Genomic DNA, 17,043 nt, shown 5'->3' with positions numbered 1-17,043 from the left:
TCACAAAGCCATGTTAAGTCTATGGCAAAATTAAGTTTAGTTTTTATTTCATATCTCAAAAAGTAAAAGTCATAGAAATATGAAAAGTAATAGGCCAAAAATTTGATGCAAGAGCTACGTGACAAAGTTTGAACCAAGTTTCTATGATAAGTGGTTCAAGTCAAATTAGGGCCTGGAAGAATAATAATAATAATAATAATAACTAGAAAAGCATTTCCTGAAGGAAATACCAGTGCATGGAAAGTTATTGTTAGGATTATGTTAGGGTAATTAAAGTGATTACTATGGTGTTGCTAGGCTAAATAAAGTGGTTACTATTCTATAAAAAGTGGTTTCAAGGTTGGTTGCTAGGGAAATCACATTGGTTGCTAGGGAAATCAAGTGGGTTGCTAAGGCGGTTGCCAGGGTGTAATTATGGAAGTGGTTGCTAGGTTGTTACTAAGTAATTATAGTGGTTGCTTTGCTATAAAAAGTGTTATTTTAAATATAGTTTGAAAAAGTTATTGAAATTGGGAGAAATAGAGGGAGTGATAGAGAAAGTGAGAGGAAGTGAAGAAAAAGAAGTAAAAGAAAGTGGGGATGACAAGTGAGCTATCCAGTTCAATGCAGAGACACACAGAGATGAAGTTCCATTGAAGTTGCTGAAGTCAGTGAGAGAACACTGGCAAAGTTGATTCCATTCTATTTCTTTAAAAGCTAATTATGATGTCACAAAGCCAATGTTAAGTCTATGGCAAAATTAAGTTTAGTTTTTATTTAGTATCTCAAAAAGTAAAAGTCGTAAAAGTATGAAAAGTAATAGACTGAAAATTTGATGCAAGAGCTACGTGACAAAGTTTGAACCAAGTTCCTACGATAAGTGGTTCAAGTCAAATTAGGGCCTGGAAGAATAATAATAATAACTAGAAAAGCATTTCCTGAAGGAAATACCAGTGCATGGAAAGACATTGCTAGGGTTATGCTAGGGTATTTAAAGTGATTATTATCGTGTTGCTAGGCTAAATAAAGTGGTTACTATTCTATAAAAAGTGGTTACTAGGTTGGTTGCTAGGTAAATCACGTTGGTTGCTAGGGAAATCACGTTGGTTGCTAAGGTGGTTGCCAGGGTGTCATTATGGAAGTGGTTGCTAGGTTGTTACTAAGTAATTATAGTGGTTGCTTTGCTATAAAAAAGTGTTATTTTAAATATAGTTTTAAAAAGTTATTGAAATTGGGAGAAATAGAGAGAGTGATAGAGAAAGTGAGAGGAAGTGAAGAAAAAGAAGCAAAAGAAAGTGGGGATGACAAGTGAGCTATCCAGCTCAATGGAAAGACACAGAGAAGTTCCATTGAAGTTGCTGAAGTCAGTGAGAGAACACTGGCAAAGTTGATTCCATTCTATTTCTTTAAAAGCAAATTATGATGTCACAAAGCCAATGTTAAGTCTATGGCAAAATTAAGTTTAGTTTTTATTTAATATCTCAAAAAGTAAAAGTCATAGAAATATGAAAAGTAATGGACTGAAAATTTGATGCAAGAGCTACGTGTCAAAGTTTGAACCAAGTTCCTACGATAAGCGGTTCAAGTCAAATTAAGGCCTGGAAGAATAATAATAATAAAAATAATAAAAAGAAAAAGCCTAGGAATAACAATACAGTGCATTTCCATGCACTGTAAAAATAATAAAAAGAAAAAGCCTAGGAATAACAATACAGTGCATTTCCATGCACTGTAATAATAAAAAGAAAAAGCCTAGGAATAACAATACAGTGCATTTCCATGCACTGTAATAAAAAGAAAAAACGAAGGAATATCAATACAGTGCATTTCCATGCACTGTAACTAGAAATGCCATTCCAAGGAATTACCAGTGCATGAAAATGCAAAAATAGATAGATAATGTAGATATGGTTACGAAGGTGTAGCTAGGGTAAACATGGTGGTTGCATAGTTTACAGAGAGTTGATAGTGTGAAGGTAGACAGTTTAAAGCTGAAACATTCCAGTTCTAACTTAACTAATGATTTCTATTCATGTTAAAATGTTGATTAGCTAACTTAGCTAATGATTTCTAACAGTTATGCTAAAAATGCTAACTATGCTAGCAATGCTAACTTAACTAACAATGCTAACCAGGTTGATTAGCTAACTTAATTGATGATTTTTTGCAGTTATGCTAACAATGTTAACAATGCTAACCATGCTAACTAGCTAACTTGCTAGTGAGGACTTTTATTTTGAAACATTTGTTGCTAGGGTATCCACAGTGGCCACTATCAGGAAACAAGAAGTTACTGCAGTATAATCATGTTGGTTACTATGGAAACGGTCATAAACGCTTAATTTTAATGGTTGCTATGTTGGTTGCTAGGTACATGGAGGTTTCATGAAGTTGACCGGAGGCATAGTTGATGATAACTGACAGTGGGAATGGTTAAACAGTTAAATAGTTGAGTAGTTATAATGGTTAAATGATTTTATAGTGTATTATTGCAGTGAGGACTTTTATTTTGAAACAGTGGTGGACAGAGGAAACAGTTTAACAGGATATGTGTAGTCTTCTGAGAGACTGTATGCTTAAAGCCAGAGAAACTGACAGTTGGTGCCCAGGTGGCCGGCCACCTGGCGTAAGATTCTAATTGCTGCCATGATGTCATAATGAGCAATGTTAAGTCTATGGGGGAAATTGTAATAGTTTTTAACTAATAGTTTAAAAAGTATAAACGTTTCAAAATTGAAAAATACATCCCTCCAATGTCCTAAGCAAGATCTACGTAACACAGTTTGAATGAAGTTTCTACGTTAAACGGTTCAAGCTGAATTGCGTGCGTTAGAAGAAGAAGAATAAGAAGTTGAAGTAGAAGACTAGGAAGAACAGTACAGTGCATTTTCATGCACTGTAACTAGAAAAGCATTTCCTGAAGGAAATACCAGTGCATGGAAAGTCATTGCAAGGATTATGCTAGGGTACTTAAAGTGATTACTAAGGTGTTGCTAGGCTAAATAAAGTGGTTACTATTCTATAAAAAGTGGTTACTTAGTTGGTTGCTAGGGAAATCATGTTGGTTGCTAGGGAAATCACATTGGTTGCTAAGATGGTTGCCAGGGTGTCATTATGGAAGTGGTTGCTAGGTTGTTAAGTAATTATAGTGGTTGCTTTGCTATAAAAAGTGTTATTTTAAATATAGTTTTAAAAAGTTATTGAAATTGGGAGAAGTAGAGAGAGTGATAGAGAAAGTGAGAGGAAGTGAAGAAAAAGAAGTGAAAGAAAGTGGGGATGACAAGTGAGCTATCCAGTTCAATGGAGAGACACACAGAGAAGAAGTTCCATTGAAGTTGCTGAAGTCAGTGAGAGAACACTGGCAAAGTTGATTCCATTCTATTTCTTTGAAAGCTAATTATGATGTCACAAAGCCAATGTTAAGTCTATGGCAAAATTAAGTTTAGTTTTTATTTCATATCTCAAAAAGTAAAAGTCATAGAAATATGAAAAGAAATAGACTGAAAATTTGATGCAAGAGCTACGTGACAAAGTTTGAACCAAGTTCCTACGATAAGCGGTTAGAGTCAAATTAGGGCCTGGAAGAATAATAATAAAAATAAAAAGAAAAAGAAAAAACGAAGGAATATCAATACAGTGCATTTCCATGCACTGTAACTAGAAATGCAATTCCAAGGAATTACCAGTGCATGAAAATGCAAAAATAGATAGATAATGTAGATATGGTTACTAAGGTGTAGCTAGGGTAAACATGGTGGTTGCATAGTTTACAGAGAGTTGATAGTGTGAAGGTAGACAGTTTAAAGATGAAACGTTCCAGTTCTAACTTAACTAATGATTTCTATTCATGTTAAAATGTTGATTAGCTAACTTAGCTAATGATTTCTAACAGTTACGCTAAAAATGCTTATTATGTTAGCAATGCTAACTTTACTAACAATGCTAACCAGGTTGATTAGCTAACTTAACCAATGATTTCTAGCAGTAATGCTAAAAATGCTAACTATGCTAACAATGCTAAATTTGCTTACAATGCTAACCAGGTTGATTAGCTAACTTAGTTGCATGCACACTGTGGGAAACTGCTAAGGTGTTCATGAGGGGGAGAATAATCTCATACTGCTCATATAAAAAGAAAAAAGACAGGGCAGAAGAACAACAACTTTTGAGAGAAATCAAGAGACTGGAAATTCTGGTTTCTAGGACACCTGATGGACCAGTAAATAAAGAGTTATTGGACGTTAAGTATAAATTGAATAGCATATATAATAAAAAAACAGAAGAGATATGTCTCAAGCTCCGACAACACCATTTTGAGTTTGGAGACAAGACAGGTAAACTCCTAGCCAATCAAATTAAACAGCAACATGAGAAATCAATCATATCTTCAATCATAGATGCATCTGGCACTCCATCCACAAATGCTGAGGCGATTAACGAAACCTTTAGATCATTCTACAAAAAACTGTACTCCTCAGAGCAGAATGCCTCAGCTCAGGAGATAGATGACTTCCTAGGGAATATCACCTTGCCTAAGTTGTCTACAATGCAAACAGAACATTTAGAGAGGCCCTTCTCATTGGAGGAAATGACCAAAGCCCTCCATCTCATGCCCAGTAGGAAATCTCCAGGGCCTGATGGCTATCCGGCAGAATTTTATGAAACATTCTGGCCTTTGATTTCCCCACTCTTCCTGAAAATGGTAGTTGAAATACAGCAAAAGGGTATCATACCCCATCACATGAATACAGCATATATCACACTCATTCCCAAGCCCAATAAAGACCATAGCCAATGCTCCAATTATCGTCCTATATCTCTGATTAATGCAGATATCAAAATCATAAGCAAAATGATAGCAACTAGAATGGAGTCAGTTATCACACCATTAATACATTTAGATCAAACAGGCTTCATTAAAGGAAGGCGATCTTCAGATAACACCCGGAGACTGTTTAATCTAATTAGTGCCTACAGGAGCAACCTCACTAAATCCAATTCACAATTCATCATAGCCACCCTCGACGCTGAAAAGGCGTTCGATAGAGTAGAGTGGACGTTTCTCTTTGCAACATTAAAAAAATTTGGTTTTCCCATGTACTTTATTAATTGGATAGAAACTCTCTATAAGTCACCACAGGCCTCAGTAATAACCAATGGAATCATCTCCAAATCATTCCAGTTAGAAAGGGGTACCCGGCAAGGGTGCCCCCTATCCCCAATGCTGTTTGCTTTATTTATGGAACCCTTAGCAGCTGCCATCAGACAATGTGGAGGAATAACAGGAATAACATCCGAGAGTTACCACCATAAAATAAGTCTTTATGCAGACGACATTTTATTATTTATTACTAACCCTTCATCGTCACTCCCACTGATTCATAAACTAATAAAAGAGTATGGCAAAGTGTCAGGATATTCCATTAATTGGTCAAAATCGGAAATATTGCCCGTGTTAGATGCAACAAACATGAATTGGAAGGCTGAGGAGTGGAATCTTCCTTTTAAAGAACCTTCTAGAATAATTAATTACCTTGGCATTCAAGTACCGTCTAACCTGGATGATCTATTTAAGATCAATTATAATCCCCTGTTGCAGGACATCAAAGATAGCCTTGAAAGGTGGAATAAGTTGCCATTATCCCTGCTCGGACGAGTCTCCACCATTAAAATGAGTATCCTTCCAAGGGTAAACTATCTTTTCTCCATGATCCCTGTCACCCATCCCCCTGGATGGTTCACCTCCCTTAATAGCGCCATCACCAGATTCTATTGGAAAGGGGGTAAAGCGCGAATCAGTTTGAGTTCGCTTCAGAGACCGAAACAAAGTGGAGGACTTGGGGCCCCAAACTTTCAATATTATTTTTTAGCACACCAGATCTTACATGTCTGCCATTGGATTCAAAATGATAATCCTCAATGGTTAGACATTGAAAAGATGTTAGCTCACGGGTCGAGATTGCAGAATCTTTTATTTATGGACAAAACCATTCAAAAATCTATAGGTTACGGTGGTAGTACAATCAACACATCATTACGAGCGTGGTGGAAGACAAATGAAATACTCGATTCTAACTTTTCAGTTTCCACTCACACTCCGCTATGGAACAATCGAATGTTTCTAGTGAACAACAAACCTTTGTCTATGCCAATATGGAAGAGGGAAGGGGTAACAGAAATGGGGCATTTATTTAGCAAGGGGTTCTTTATGTCCTTTAAGCAAATTCAAGAGAAATGTAATATTCCAGACCAATGTTTCTTTGAATATATACAGTTACGGGAAGTGTTTAAGAAATATGTAAGCATCAAGAGCTTTAACAACCTCAGTTCTTCCCTATATGATAAATTGTGTTGTCTAAAGCCAAAGAAAAAACTTTCGCAAATGTATAAACTGTTGACATCTAACAAAGAAACATTGGCAATTCCCATACATAAATGGTCCAAGGACATAAAGAATCTACCTAGAGACTTTAACTGGCAAAACATATGTAACAACACATTCTCTATGTCTTGTAATTCTAAAGTTCAGCTAATCCAATATAAAGTCTTACATAGAGCGCATATAACTACAAAACAACTCCATCAAATGGGATTTGGTCAAAATAGTAAATGTCCACACTGTCCAAATGCTATTGATGATTATTTTCAGGCAAACGTTGTCATGAGTATGTCTATGTTAAATGTTGTCATTGTGTATTTTTGTGCGTCATTTCTATAATAAAATTAAAAAAAAAAAAAAAAAAAAAAAAAAAGCTAACTTAGTTGATGATTTTTTGCAGTTATGTTAAAAATGCTAACTATGCTAACAATGCTAACTATGCTAACCATGCTAACTAGCTAACTTGTTAGTGAGGACTTTTATTTTGAAACATTTGTTGCTAGGGTATCCATGGTGGCCACTATCAGGAAACAAGAAGTTACTGCAGTATAATCATGTTGGTTGCTATGGAAACGGTCATAAACACTTAATTTTAATGGTTGCTATGTTGGTTGCTAGGTACATGGAGGTTTCATGTAGTTGACTGGAGGCATAGTGGATGATAACTGACAGTTGGAATTGTTGAACAGTTCAATAGTTGAGTAGTTTCAGTGGTTAAATGATTTAATAGTGTATTATTGCAGTGAGGACCTTTATTTTGAAACAGTTGTGGACAGAGGAAGTAGTGAAACAGGATCTGTAGTCTTAATGAGATTGTATGCTTAAAGCCTGAGACAGAAGGTGCCTCTCATATATAGCGTTTACGCGTCCTCTCTCGCTCCTCACTGATCTACATAAAGAATGATGGAGCGGCAACAATGGGATAGTCTAGCCCTTCTTCTATCTTTCTTTATGTAGATCATTGAGGATCGAGGAGCGAGGGAGGACATATAAACGCTGCTTGAGAGGGACCCACAGTAAATACTTTAAAAGTTGTATATAGTCTAATTAATGTTGATAGACAGAATGTTTAATGGATGTTGATAGGCAGATTGTTTAATAGATATTGATTGACAGTTTAATGGGTGGATGAGTGAATGGTCTGAAGAAGATGAATGGATAGAAGGTTGGATGGAATGTGCCTTATATTCTTGTTAAGAGAGACACTGATACAGCTCTCTGAGAGTAGTTGACACAGGTGTAATCAATTTAACTGGCTAGTCTTAAGAGAGCCAGAGTACTCTTAAAGCCTGAGACAGAGTAAATAATTTAAAAGTTGAATGTAGATAGTCTAATTAATGTTGATAGACAGAGAGTTTAATGGATGTTGATAGACAGATTGATTAATAGATGTTGATAGACAGTTTAATGGGTGGATGAGTGAATGGTCTGAAGAAGATGAATTGATAGAATGTTGGATGAAATGTGCCTTATATTCTTGTAGAATGGAGAGACACAGCTCTCTACTGAGAGTAGTGGATACAGATACAGGTGTAATCAATTTAACTGGCTAGTCTTAAGAGAGCCAGCCTGAGACAGAGTAGATTGTTTAAAAGTTCAATGTAGAGCGTCTAATTGATGTTGATAGGCAGACTGTTTAGAATGGGTGGATGAGTGAATGGTTTGAAGAAGATGAATGGATATAAAGTTGGATGGAATTAGGAGGACTTATTTTGATACTGTTGTGCGCAGAGGATACAGGGGAACAGAATAGTCTTCAGAGAGGAGCCTGAGAGAAACTGACAGTTGGTGCCCAGGTGGCTGACCAGCTGGGGTAACATTCTAATTGCTGCCGTGATGTCATAATGAGCAATGTTAAGTCTATGGGGAAATTGTTAATAGTTTTTAATTTATAGTTTAAAAAGTATAAAAGTTACAAAGTAAAAAAATACATTGCGCTGATGTCCTAAGCAAGACCTTCGTAACACAGTTTGAATGAAGTTTCTACGTTAAACGGTTCAAGCTGAATTGCGTGCGTTAGAAGAAGAACTAGAAATGCAATTCCAAGGAATTACCAGTGCATGAAAATGCAAAAATAGATATATAATGTAGATATGGTTACTTAGGTGTAGCTAGGGTAAACATGGTGGTTGCATAGTTTACAGAGAGTTGATAGTGTGAAGGTAGACAGTTTAAAGATGAAACGTTCCAGTTCTAACTTAACTAATGATTTCTATTCATGTTAAAATGTTGATTAGCTAACTTAGCTAATGATTTCTAGCAGTTACGCTAAAAATGCTTATTATGCTAGCAATGCTAACTTTACCAACAATGTTAACCAGGTTGATTAGCTAACTTAACCGATGATTTCTAGCAGTAATGTTAAAAATGCTAAGTATGCTAACAATGCTAAATTTGCTAACAATGCTAACCAGGTTGATTAGCTAACTTAGTTGATGATTTTTTGCAGTTATGCTAAAAATGCTAACTATGCTAACAATGCTAACTATGCTAACCATGCTAACTAGCTAACTTGCTAGTGAGGACTTTTATTTTGAAACATTTGTTGCTAGGGTATCCATGGTGGCCACTATCAGGAAACAAGAAGTTACTGCAGTATAATCATGTTGGTTGCTATGGAAACGGTCATAAACACTTAATTTTAATGGTTGCTATGTTGGTTGCTAGGTACATGGAGGTTTCATGTAGTTGACTGGAGGCATAGTGGATGATAACTGACAGTTGGAATGGTTGAACAGTTCAATAGTTGAGTAGTTTCAATGGTTAAATGATTTAATAGTGTATTATTGCAGTGAGGACCTTTATTTTGAAACAGTTGTGGACAGAGGAAGTAGTGAAACAGGATCTGTAGTCTTAATGAGATTGTATCCTTAAAGCCTGAGACAGAAGGTGCCTCTCATAGCGTTTACGCGTCCTCTCTCGCTCCTCACTGATCTACATAAAGAATGATGGAGCGGCAACAATGGGATAGTCTAGCCCTTCTTCTATCTTTCTTTATGTAGATCATTGAGGATCGAGGAGCGAGGGAGGACATATAAACGCTGCTTGAGAGGGACCCACAGTAAATACTTTAAAAGTTGTATGTAGATAGTCTAATTAATGTTGATAGATAGAATGTTTCATGGATGTTGATAGGCAGATTGTTTAATAGATATTGATTGACAGTTTAATGGGTGGATGAGTGAATGGTCTGAAGAAGATGAATGGATAGAAGGTTGGATGGAATGTGCCTTATATTCTTGTTAAGAGAGACACTGATACAGCTCTCTGAGAGTAGTTGACACAGGTGTAATCAATTTAACTGGCTAGTCTTAAGAGAGCCAGAGTACTCTTAAAGCCTGAGACAGAGTAAATAATTTAAAAGTTGAATGTAGATAGTCTAATTAATGTTGATAGACAGAGAGTTTAATGGATGTTGATAGGCAGATTGTTTAATAGATGTTGATAGACAGTTTAATGGATGGATGAGTGAATGGTCTGAAGAAGATGAATGCATAGAAAGTTGGATGGAATGTGCCTTATATTCTTGTAGAATGGAGAGACACAGCTCTCTACTGAGAGTAGTGGATACAGATACAGGTGTAATCAATTTAACTGGCTAGTCTTAAGAGAGCCAGAGTGTAAGCCTGAGACAGAGTAGATTGTTTAAAAGTTGAATGTAGATCGTCTAATTGATGTTGATGCAGACTGTTTAGAATGGGTGGATGAGTGAATGGTTTGAAGAAGATGAATGGATAGAAAGTTGGATGGAATTAGGAAGACTTATGTTGATACAGTTGATACAGGGGAACAGAAAATGTAGTCTCAAGAGCCTGAGAGAGAGAGAGAGAGAGAGAGAGAGCTGCTGCACCTGGACTGGCCACCTGGTGTAACATTCTAATTGCTGCCGTGATGTCATAATGAGCAATGTTAAAGGGGCACTATTATGCTTTTTCGTTTTTTCCTTGTCCTATTGTGGATTACACAGCTTTTGGTGTATGTAAATGATCGGCAAAGACACAATAACAAAAGTAACCACTAGGGGGGAGTAAATGAATACCGCAAACAGACATTACTGCGCTGCCTAGAAACGGCTCGTTGCGAATTTCAGCCGCGGCTTTATTTTAGTTCCGGTACGAGGTGACGTAACCATGTACTTTTGCTGGGAGTAAATGGGACAGCGTCATCAGATGATTTCACAATCAGTCAGAGTAGCCGTTCGATTTCGTGTCTTTTAGCAAACTAGTTTAGCAAGTTTAGGTTTTCAGCAATGGGTCGAAGATGTTTTCTTCGTTGTGAAGGGGTGTCTCCCTTGTATGCCTTGCCAAAGGCAGAGCCTTCACGTACCCGTTGGCTTGATTTTATTTTTAATTATATTCCTCTAACTTTACCGATCATTTTCCTGTGTCCCCGTCATTTTACGGATGACTGCTTCACCAACCTGCGTTTGTTCAGCACTGGATTTGCACAGATGCTAGCTCTGAAGGAAAATGCTGTACCAACTTTATGTGGCCCCATGGGTGAAGATGTCCCTCGACATGTAAGTTAACCTATTGTGATATTAACAAAAGTTGTTGTGTTGTGTGTAAAGTTAACGTTAGTTAGGGTAATTAACCCTACAAGTTTGCAAGCTTAGATTAGCTAACTAACGTTAGTGTTCGCGAGGCTGACCCGAGTTGGCGGTCTGATTTGAACTTGCCTCAGCTAAATCTCAAAAGCAAGTTATGTGTTTTAATTAACTAAGGTGTAGTTAGCTCTGATCGTAAGGCTACCATGGTGAAGTAGAGAGAATTATGTCTGTAGTCTTGATGACTAATCTTTCACTGGTGTAGATCAATAAATTAGTTTTTTCGCGGGGATCCGTCAAGTTCTAAACGGTCTCATGAATTAACGTTAGCTATGCGAGGGGAACTATTTGGTTAAATTGCTAACGTTAGCGTTCCTGTTTAAGATGTTAACTGTTAGGTTGTATACAATTATTTTCGTAACATATTTGGTCTAATAATTACAGGACTCCAGTGCCCCATCTCTCCCCTTCCGACACGTCGGATGTCAGACCGACTCGCCTCAGCTTAATTCGGCGGGAACCCAGACGAGCCACACTGTGGGAATGAATTCTGTGGCTGTACAAAGTGCGCCATTGAAGACGACCTCAGTCGGCACACAGTTGTCCATGGGATCGCTGAAAACGGCACACATGAGAAGCAAAGGTATATAGCCACTGAACGTTGTTAGTGTCTGAGATGTGAGAAACAAATGTGGATATTTATATATTTGAAAATGTCTTGTATTGTGTGATGTACTAGTTGTTAACCGAGGTCTACTCTTTTTGTAATAAGTTTGTTTATGTTATTCGTAGGTATCCAGACAAAGGTGCCTCTTTTCAGTTTAACGGACTCACTACTGGCGTCTACGCCAGTAAAGGGCCCAGGCTGCCGACCTAGCAAGCGACCACGGCTTGAGCTGGAGGATGAGGAGATGGAGGAGAGTGACTCTTCAACTGAATTTCTTAAGGAGCCTCTGGACTCGACTTACAACCCTGGAGATTCTGTACTTACAGAGGAATCTGACATCTCGTAAGTTTATAGTATTGACTGTAAAGCACTAAAAGCAATATTGGCTATGGTTACCAGCTATACAATACTGTTGCTATTATTGTAGAAAACCCAATTTGAAAGCTAATATTATGTTTTGTTTCTGCTCTGTTAGGTTTGAGACACAGTCCATACATGATGAGGAAAAGTATATTGTTTTTGAAAGCTGCCTCAAACAGCTGTTTGAAAACTGTCCCGTGTGTAAGAAGGGTTGTAATCTCCAACGTCGAAGGATGGGAACTTATGTGGCTTTCAGTCAGCGGTGTCCACACTGCAGTTACTTCAGAGACTGGGAGAGTCAGCCCATGGTTGGAAGTACCCCAGTCGGCAACTTACAACTTTCGGCTGCGACCTACTTTACTGGGACCTCCTTCATCCAACTGGAAAAGGTAAAAATGTAACCATTTCAAACATGCAAATCTCACTATTGATAGACTAAACCGGTCTTCAGCGCCTCTTATTTGCCTTTTCTTTAAAGCTCTGCAAGGCCATGCAACTGCAGATATTTCGGTATGACACCTTCAGAAGGCATGCAAGGAATTACATGGAACCGGCCATTGTTCACAAGTGGAAAATGGATCAGCATGATAATTTCCAGCATCAATTGCGCCTTGGTGGGGTGGTTGCAGTGGGAGGAGACATGAGGGCTGATTCTCCAGGTTTGTAGAAATTTGAAATAGTCTTGCAAGTAAATAATTAGTTTGCATTCTGAATCATATGACATTCCTTGGAGGTGTGCTGAAAAGCTTCATGCATTCTAATACATATATTTTTAGGGCACTCAGCAAAGTTTGGCAGCTACTCACTGATGAATCTGGAGAGCAACACTATTATGGACATCCAACTGGTTCAGGTATGTTTCTCTCTTTAGATTTGTTTGAATTTAAATCTTTAAAATCTGTGATTTTGTCTCATGTTTTTTGTTTGTAATGACCTTTAATTACCAGAGCAATGAAGTAGGTGGCAGCTATCACATGGAGAAGGAGGGACTGAAAAGATGCTTAGATCACCTGGAGTTGAATGGATTGAAGGTGGAGTACATTGTAACAGACCGTCATCCACAGATCCAGAAATTTCTGAGGGAACGCAGCTTAACTCAGTTCTATGACGTTTGGCACTTTGAGAAAGGTAAATTGTCTTTCTAATTCATATCCTCAACTTTGAAGTAATGAATTAACAGATCGTCATATAATTAGTGTGTGTGGTAAATAGGTTTGTCCAAAAAGCTTCAGAAAGCTTCGCACAACGAAGACTGTGATGTCCTGAAGAAGTGGCTGCAGAGCATAAAAAATCATGTCTACTGGTGTGCCACATCAAGCACTGGACCAGAAAAGGTGGCAAAGTGGACATCACTGCTAAACCACCTACAAAATGTTCATGTCCATGAAGACCCCATTTTCCCCAATTGTCTGCATCCTGACCACGCCTCAAGGGATCCCAATAAATGGCTGCAACCTGGTATGTGCTAAATTAACATTACTCAGAAAATCAAGTGTTACATTTTTCACACATTGTTATGATTCAAGGGGTTAATATTTCATTGTATGTTCTTATTTTACTGAAGGGTCAGTTGCACTTCACAAAGCTGAGAAAATACTGCTCAACAAGAGAGTCCTGAAGGATGTAGAGAAACTCAGCCACCATCACCAGACCTCATCACTGGAGTCTTTCCACAGCCTGATACTGCGTTTTGCACCAAAGAATGTAGTTTTCCCCTTCATGGGAATGTTGTGCAGGTAATACACAATGTCATGATTTTAAAAGTTAGGGATTGACATAACTGTCAGTCATTTCATGTATTTAATAATGTTGCTGTGTTGTTGTTCCCATAGGTTGTATTTAGCAGCAATGCACCACAACGAAAATGCTACACGGGAACAAGCCACAACGTCTACTGGACAGGCAGTTTTCAAGGTCGTTTTTCCAAAGTCGAAGAAAGGGGAAGGCACTGTGAAGCCCGTGAAAACAAAACCAACCTTCAGTAAGTTTGTAAAATATTTTTTTAAAACACACATAAAACAGTTTACAGATTGTTATGGACACATTTTTTGGATTTGAATGCTATACTGTGTGTTCTAGACTATGTACGTGAACTCATGAGGCTGCTCATGCAAGAAGTTTTTGAAGACCCCACATCATTTGCAGAGGAAATGAACACCATCCCCATCCCTCCAGACCTCTCAGCAGAATTTCCCAAAACCCCAAAGGCTGAGCTGATTGCCCGTCATGTCTCCCGCTTCAAACAATAGGTAGTCTGAAGCCTGTGTAATTACCAGACGGGAACGGCTGACGTATTCACTGCATCACTCTTAAATAACTTTACTTTTTTAATGTTTTAGTTTCATACTCTATGGAAGTTATACACTATTGTCAACAATGTTTACATACCTACAAATGACATAAGAATAATGCTTTTGTTTTGTTTAGTAAGAGCTTATTACAGCCAAAGTAACTTACTATTCCTCTGTTCTGTGCCAAACAGGTCAATAATCATATTTTGTAAATGTTGCAGATAATATTTTATAGACTGCATGGGTTTAGACACACAGGCTCTAGGCCTGGATCTTCTGACATGCACATTACAGTTACTGGCACATGTCTCTTTTGTCTTTGTACCTAATAAAGAACATAAGACAAAATAACGAACTACTGTTTAACAAGTGACCTTGGCATCATTGTTGAGTGCTGCATGGACAATACTGATTCAGGAAGCGACATGCGTTATCCAGTCAGACTTTTATTTACAAAACCGATTCAGTCAATAGGTGGTCTGAAGCCTGTGTAGTCACCAGACTGGAACTGCTGCCGTATCCGCTGCACCACACATGATGGGATGACAACCCGACGACTACGTCCTAAATAACCCCAACACCAGCTTACAAAGCTGCGGTAGGCAAGATGCCTGAAACCCCTGAGAGACAAGGAACAGAACTCTCAGTTCAACGATTTTCAAATGAAGTGTTTAGTTCCAAAATGCTGTATCCACCATTTTAATGAAATTTCATCACTCACATTTTGTTTTGGCATATAATTTCACTAGAACTGTAAATGGACATTGTTATTGGATTTGTCTTCACTCAATCAAAACAACAAATTGACTTATTACCTGAAATACTTAACTAACATGCCTTTTTAATATTTTAGTTTAATTTTCATACTCTAGGTAAGTTATGCACTATTGTCAACAATGTTTACATGCCTACAAATGGTGTAAGAATAACTTGTTTTGATAAGAGTTTTATAGTCAAAATAACTTACTCTTCCTCTGTTCTGTGTCTAACAGGTCCAAAATCATATTTATAAATGTTGTAGACATTTTGCAGACTGTATGGGTTCAGACATACAGGCTCTAGGCCTGGATGCTCTGTCATGCAGATTATTGGTACTGGCACTTGGCCCATTCGTCTTAGCACCTAACAAGCAACAAGATATAAGAATGTGGAGACTATTGATTCAAGAAGCAACATACGTTTTCCAGTCAGACTTTTATTTACAAATAAATGTTATCACTGATTCGTTTTTTTACATAATTAGTACAACACAGTATGCAGCTGGCTGAGACTACAGTGAATTGTATCATTACTACAGAGATATTTTATTAGCTTTTTGTACATAACAATGACTGCTTTTTGTACATAACAATGACTTAAGTATGCAGCTGGCTGAGACTACAGTGAACTTGTGAGATCATCTTACCATTACTGTAGCATGGTAGCGATGTTATAAACATGCGTGATTAACTAAACGTTTTTTGTAGTAGTACGTAAGGGGATGTTATGCTAGGCTAGGGTGACGAGATCATTCTCAACAAACGGTGTAGTAGCTTACATGGCTAGCCTGAAGTTGCGTCAGCTTTACCTTTGCGATTTCCCTGCAGCAGATGTTCTCCGCTTCAGTGGGCATAGTGGTACAATTCCCACAGGTGCACCTAAGTAACAAAGATGTTATAAGTTATAACTGGACAAACAAACGCAGTTTGACACACTTATATTCCCTGTCAGGGAGGCAAATAAAGCTTGTTGTCGAGGCTTGAACAGTACGAGTATGGGCTAAGACAGACGCTAGAGATACATTTCGTAAATCAGGTGTGGGTAATACATTACTTAATTACATAAATAAATAAACAAAAACTTACCACAGTGAAACGTCCTGGCCCAATCGACGACCAGCATCGTCCTCGTCAATGAGTTCATCAGCTCCATTGTCGCTTTCGGGGTCGGATTCTGGCTCAAATTGATAAGGTAGCACTGACGCCATAATAGCCTACTGTGTGAAATGTGTGACGGGACGTCTCTGTCAGCACCAAGATTCTAAGTGCCTCAAAATTCTCAGCAACTGAGCGTTTCACATAGGGGTTGCATACTGATAGACATAAGAGGAAAAATAATTTGGCCGACGACACTTCAACGCTGTAAATCAATTCCATTAGACCTAACAGATTAAATAATAAACCGTAAATAATAGCATAATAGTGCCCCTTTAAGTCTATGGGGGAAATTGTAATAGTTTTTAACTAATAGTTTAAAAAGTATAAAAGTTACAAAGTTGAAAAATACAAAGCACACATGGCATAAGCAAGACCTACGCAACAAAGTTTGAATGAAGTTTCTACGTTAAACGGTTCAAGCTGAATTGCGTGCGTTAGAAGAACTAGAAATGCAATTCCAAGGAATTACCAGTGCATGAAAATGCAAAAATAGATAGATAATGTTGATATGGTTACTAAGCTGTAGCTAGGGTAAACATGGTGGTTGCATAGTTTACAGAGAGTTGATAGTGTGAAGGTAGACAGTTTAAAGATGAAACGTTCCAGTTCTAACTTAACTAATGATTTCTATTCATGTTAAAATGTTGATTAGCTAACTTAGCTAATGATTTCTAGCAGTTACGCTAAAAATGCTTATTATGCTAGCAATGCTTACTTTGCTAACAATGCTAACCAGGTTGATTAGCTAACTTAACCGATGATTTCTAGCAGTAATGTTAAAAATGCTAACTATGCTAACAATGCTAAATTTGCTAACAATGCTAACCAGGTTGATTAGCTAACTTAGTTGATGATTTTTTGCAGTTATGCTAAAAATGCTAACTATGCTAACAATGCTAACTATG

At 37.6% G+C, this 17,043-nt stretch overlaps 2 protein-coding genes across 2 annotated transcripts; one reads left to right on the top strand and one right to left on the bottom strand.

Moving 5' to 3' along the window:
* The first annotated feature begins 10,842 nt into the window (after nucleotides 1-10,842).
* On the top strand, nucleotides 10,843-14,786 carry LOC134077636 (uncharacterized). The gene is made up of 12 exons (XM_062533337.1): nucleotides 10,843-10,877; nucleotides 11,349-11,547; nucleotides 11,697-11,913; nucleotides 12,047-12,320; nucleotides 12,410-12,590; nucleotides 12,708-12,784; nucleotides 12,879-13,059; nucleotides 13,144-13,389; nucleotides 13,496-13,667; nucleotides 13,764-13,912; nucleotides 14,011-14,180; nucleotides 14,690-14,786. Exons 1-11 carry the CDS (start codon nucleotides 10,854-10,856, stop codon nucleotides 14,178-14,180), a joined length of 1,890 nt encoding a protein of 629 aa, XP_062389321.1. The 5' UTR covers nucleotides 10,843-10,853; the 3' UTR covers nucleotides 14,690-14,786.
* On the bottom strand, nucleotides 14,686-16,403 carry LOC134076026 (P2X purinoceptor 7-like). The gene is made up of 4 exons (XM_062531037.1): nucleotides 16,067-16,403; nucleotides 15,790-15,859; nucleotides 15,190-15,344; nucleotides 14,686-14,842 (listed from the first exon to the last, which is right to left on the bottom strand). The coding sequence occupies exons 1-4, from the start codon at nucleotides 16,186-16,188 to the stop codon at nucleotides 14,686-14,688; spliced, it is 504 nt and encodes a 167-aa protein (XP_062387021.1). The 5' UTR covers nucleotides 16,189-16,403.
* Between the last annotated feature and the right edge of the window lie 640 nt (nucleotides 16,404-17,043).

This window comes from Sardina pilchardus, chromosome 3 (assembly GCF_963854185.1).
Source record: "Sardina pilchardus chromosome 3, fSarPil1.1, whole genome shotgun sequence".
NCBI lineage: Eukaryota > Metazoa > Chordata > Actinopteri > Clupeiformes > Clupeidae > Sardina > Sardina pilchardus.
Note: the sequence above shows the minus strand (reverse complement) of the source record. Positions and strands in the feature narration are given on the sequence as shown.

What these genes read in the sequence shown, in the direction of transcription:
- LOC134077636 (XM_062533337.1), top strand. Translation starts at nt 10,854, where the DNA reads ATGGGTGAAGATGTCCCTCGACAT. An exon ending in ACAGAGGAATCTGACATCTC is followed by an intron (nt 11,914 to 12,046) that starts GTAAGTTTATAG and finishes CTGCTCTGTTAG; the next exon opens with GTTTGAGACACAGTCCATAC. An exon ending in TGGACATCCAACTGGTTCAG is followed by an intron (nt 12,785 to 12,878) that starts GTATGTTTCTCT and finishes TTTAATTACCAG; the next exon opens with AGCAATGAAGTAGGTGGCAG.
- LOC134076026 (XM_062531037.1), bottom strand. Translation starts at nt 16,188, where the DNA reads ATGGCGTCAGTGCTACCTTATCAATTTGAGCCAGAATCCGACCCCGAA. An exon ending in GCTGCAGGGAAATCGCAAAG is followed by an intron (nt 15,345 to 15,789) that starts GTAAAGCTGACG and finishes GTTGCTTGTTAG; the next exon opens with GTGCTAAGACGAATGGGCCA. An exon ending in AGACACAGAACAGAGGAAGA is followed by an intron (nt 14,843 to 15,189) that starts GTAAGTTATTTT and finishes CTTGTCTCTCAG; the next exon opens with GGGTTTCAGGCATCTTGCCT.